At 41.5% G+C, this 4219-nt stretch overlaps 1 protein-coding gene across 1 annotated transcript; it reads right to left on the bottom strand.

Moving 5' to 3' along the window:
* Window positions 1-586: 586 nt before the first annotated feature.
* Window positions 587-3832, bottom strand: LOC107089713 (muellerian-inhibiting factor-like). Its single transcript, XM_015382645.1, has 7 exons — window positions 3774-3832; window positions 3465-3674; window positions 3197-3363; window positions 2118-2229; window positions 1939-2038; window positions 1429-1856; window positions 587-1342 (listed from the first exon to the last, which is right to left on the bottom strand). Exons 1-7 carry the CDS (start codon window positions 3820-3822, stop codon window positions 942-944), a joined length of 1467 nt encoding a protein of 488 aa, XP_015238131.1. The 5' UTR covers window positions 3823-3832; the 3' UTR covers window positions 587-941.
* Window positions 3833-4219: the final 387 nt, after the last annotated feature.

Consider the following 4219-nt stretch of genomic DNA (forward strand, 5'->3'; position numbering starts at 1 on the left):
CACCCACACATAACTGAGCTTAAATGCATTTTCCTCTAGCAGGTTTAAAAGGAGGCATTGCTGCTCTCGATCATCAAAACAGTACTTTACATCAGAATGTCTGTAAGCCGTTACACAACATGATCACTTGACAAAGTTCGGCCTAGTCAGGAAGATAGCGTGTGGGGAGAAAAAAAAAAAAAAAAAACGGTGTTCCCCTTTAACGTCATGAAATGTGATGTATCTCCAAAGTCAAAACAGTAAAGTTCTACTCATTTCAATTTCCATCATTACTCTTTAGCTGATGCAACAATAAAGACATTTTTGAAGGGTTTTGAAGAGAGTGAGCTGCAGGAGGGCAACAGTCACCCTTTTGAACACTCTGGCCCTCTAATAATCAGGCTTTTTTACATGCATTAATTTAGGAGAGGGCATTTAGTGGGACATTTTCAGAATCTCTGTTATATCTTTTAGTTTTGTTGTCATTATCAGTGGCCCCCATCCAGCTGACCCCTGGAGAACGTTCTGGAAGTGTCCCTGCCTTGAAATAATTGTTAGAGCATTTCATTATTCATTCATGGTGTTATTTCCCTATTTCTTTTCCCAGTTTTCCATATGGGACAGTGTGACCAGTTGGTGGGGATCCGAAGAGCTTGGAGCAATACGGAGAAGAAAAAAGCCAATAGGCAGAAAAGTAATTCTAAAACCGAAAGCTAAAGAGTGAAGCATAAAAAATGTTTTCTTTGATGGATTCACAGGATTCCTGAATAAAAAGTACAACCAAGTACAGACTGTCTTTGATCATGGTTATTTTAATGTTTGAATTGTTATACATATGAGGACAGAAAGAATAATAAAACATGCACATTGTAACATCTATGTGAAAGAATCATACATATCTGTTTAAATAATGTGAATTTACCATAACTGTATAAACCCTGCATGCAGAAAGCCACAAACTTTTAGCGACAGCCGCACTCTTTGGCTATCATATCCGGCTTGATGGAGAGAAAGCTGCCCTCGTCGTTCCAGTCAATCACCTCCAGGGGGTCGTAGGTCAACGGCACGCAGCAGGGCCCCCGCTCGTTCACATTGCCCCTCTCGATGTGATAGTTCAGGAGGACTGCGTGGTTGTTGCCGTTGGATAACGGGAAAGCACATGAGCCGCGGCAGTTGTTGAGGTTGGCGCTCTGGGGGCCCAAGAGGAGCTGTTCGAGGGACACTGTGAGACTACCCAGCCCGCAGATGGGTCCCCTGGTGGAAGGGCCTGCTCTGGTGGCCCTCAGCTTTCCCTGTATGTTGTATGCATGGGTCACCGTCTGCAGGGCCTTTAGGAGGAGGAAGGCGCAGTATTGGCTCTCTCCTGTTTGAAACAGGAAACAAGAGATCAGTTTATATCTTCGTTCTTAAACAGCATAATTTAAAGGCCCATGCTTTTTTTCCTAACACCTTCTGCTGCAGGTTCCTGCCTCTGAAAAGCACTGAGCTCTCTGAGTCTCTCCAGCTTCTCTGATGATCTGGGTGGTATGGCTTCCTGCCGTATCAACTCCTTTATCTGCTGCTCATTCTTCTCCAGCCTCTGCCCAAGCTCCTCCAGCAGAGCAGGGGAGAGGGCCAGCTGTCCAGGACGCACCGGGAAGCAGGAGCTCCAGCTGGCGAAGGAAAAGATAGTGGGGGCAGAGGAGTTAATGATTTCCGCCAACAGGGCCTCGCTGGTGGATAAGCCGAGAGCCAGAGGAGGAAGGGACTGCAGGGAGCCGAGCGGCAATAGAGGGGGCTCGGTGCGTTGCTGAGGCAGGACAGCATCTAGGAAGCGCCTCAGTTCACAGAGGAAGGAGGCAGATGATGTCTGGAAGGAGGCCACTGATTCACTTGACCTGTTTACATGTTTGGGAGATATACCAGTCAGAATTGATCCAACACATCAGTTTAAAGAGGGAACATGAAACTCAAACCCACCTCCGATCACTTCCTGTTTCTACGGAAAAAAGCAGAAGTGGAATCATGCGAATGCTGCTTCCTGTATTTCCACCAATAAGAACATCTTTTAGGTTTTGTTCTGCGTGACAGGAAGCATAAGGCGATAAGACACACCACAAGACATTAAGAGAAAGAAAAATAAAAAAAACACATCTTACTCATATTTGGGGATTTTGCCTGGAGAGAAACCTGCCATTTCTGTTCAACGTTTCCTTCAGATGGTTTTCCTTTTAGCAGTATGTACATCGTTCCCCCTGAAATGCAAGCAGACTAGGAAAAGAAACCTGTGGTCACAGCAGAGTGAAACCCGAAGATGAGGAAAACTTGAACAATAAACTTAGAGAACCCCATCAACAGAATCCTGAGGCACAAATAAACAGCTGCTGCTGCATAGTGCCCTCCTCAGACTCATTATACATCTATATAGAATTAACATATTCTTACAATTATGTCCAAGGTTGTTAATAGTAGATTTGACAGAAGATATTATGCTTTTTTTATTCAAACTTAAAGATATACTTAGCTTAATTGAAAATAGTTAGAATTTTATATTTATTGCTGACCTAATGTAAGTAGTTGAATCGTTTTCCGATTTTTCTTTTTCTGCAGGAGTCACATTTCAGACATACACCGGAAAAAAAAATCAAAATCTAGATAAGTCATACTTTCTTAAAAAAAGTGATTTTTTTTCTTGAATTGAGGAGGTGAAAGAGACATTTTGCCAATGCAACAGGACAATGTACACACAACTGCATTGTCTTATTTCAAGTTCATATTATAATTTTTTAAGAGTAAAAATACAAATTCCATTGGCAAAATCTCATTTACCTACTTGAATTAAGGATAAATATACTTAATTTAAGAAGTTTTTTTTCCATTGCACTGAATCAAAAGTTGCTTTTACGCAGTCAAAATTTAGAAAAAGCCCAGCTGACTTTAATTAAGTTTTCTACGTAACATGACATGAATGCCTACGAGTATACACTAGCATCTTCAAACACATTTTGTGATGCATGTTGAAATCCCCTGACTAATAATCCTTATTTTCATATGTTATGGTCTGGTAAAATATATTCTGCAAAATATAACTATTGATTTTCATGTGTTACATTAACCACGTTAAAAAACAACGCTTGTGCTGTTATGGATGATTAGTCTAACTGGAAGACCCCCAGTTAGATATGAAAACCAGTTTCACTCATTTTTACCACAAACTGTGTTTTTTTTTTTTCGGTACCTGTGTGTTTGGCCTGAGAGAAGTACTGTAGAAAGTGACGTCCATCTCTCCATCTGGGAGGGGGCTTTCAAACGCCAACACCAGCACTGGTTTCAACTTGAAAAACGGGGACTGAGGGAGGTCAAAGGTTGCCATGATGGTTTCATCATCTTCCACTGATATAAGCACTAATAGAGAAATATCATCATGTGTCACCAAAACTATATATAAGAAATAAATAATGAAAATTGTTCAAATTAATTACTGCACAGCTTTTAAGAATTGATACCTGCAGCCGGATCCAAAACCTCCACACCTCTTCTGCTGTTCCTTCGTATTCCTTCACTGAGTTCTAACAGGACTGATAGGGATGAGTTATCAGAATCCTTGCACATCCCAAACAAAGTCGAGCTGCTGTTTACAAGTTCCCCATCTTTCCCTGTGGCGTCATGCAGCGCTGCAACCAAGTCATCCACAAAGCAGGGAGACTTCTGCAGCTCTGTGGAATAAATCAGAAGAACTGGAGAATGAGCATACACATAAATACATGCAACTTTTCTTTTAAGCAAGACTAACAGAAACACTATTAAATCCTGACCTGTTACTGTAGGACCAACGCTGCTCCAGAGCAAAACCAACACCAACATGTTTAACTGTGGGGGTGAATACCTGTGTAGTCCCATGTCTCCTAGTCGCTTGTTTGGTTCGGGTGAAGATCCAGAGGATGGGAGTTAACATCCTCCCACCTTTCCTTCTCACTGACAGGGGAGTCAAAGTAGGAGGAAAAAAAGATGCGTCCTTGATGATCTGAAATGGTTGTTGCAGAGAAAGGCAGAAGGCAGGTTGGGTGGCTTCTTGAATCTCCTTAACTTTGACAAATTAGAGAGAAAACAAAAATAAAGGGAGGATTTAATCTGAAACAGATTCATTAGTTATGTTTTCATCTACTACTGCTGAGCACAATGACACACTATAGCCAAAACACTGTGCACTTACTAGCTTTAAGCATTATGCTAAAGACTGAGACATTTACTAATTATATAT

The sequence above is a fragment of the Cyprinodon variegatus genome, unplaced genomic scaffold (genome assembly GCF_000732505.1).
Source record: "Cyprinodon variegatus isolate N-32 unplaced genomic scaffold, C_variegatus-1.0 Scaffold261, whole genome shotgun sequence".
Classification (NCBI taxonomy): Eukaryota; Metazoa; Chordata; class Actinopteri; order Cyprinodontiformes; family Cyprinodontidae; genus Cyprinodon; species Cyprinodon variegatus.

Coding starts and splice junctions, on each gene's coding strand:
- LOC107089713 (XM_015382645.1), bottom strand. CDS start 3,822: ATGTTGGTGTTGGTTTTGCTCTGGAGCAGCGTTGGTCCTACAGTAACA. Junction 2,039..2,117: donor GGCAAAATCCCCAAATATGA/GTAAGATGTGTT, acceptor CCTGTCACGCAG/AACAAAACCTAAAAGATGTT. Junction 1,343..1,428: donor GCAGGAACCTGCAGCAGAAG/GTGTTAGGAAAA, acceptor TGTTTCAAACAG/GAGAGAGCCAATACTGCGCC.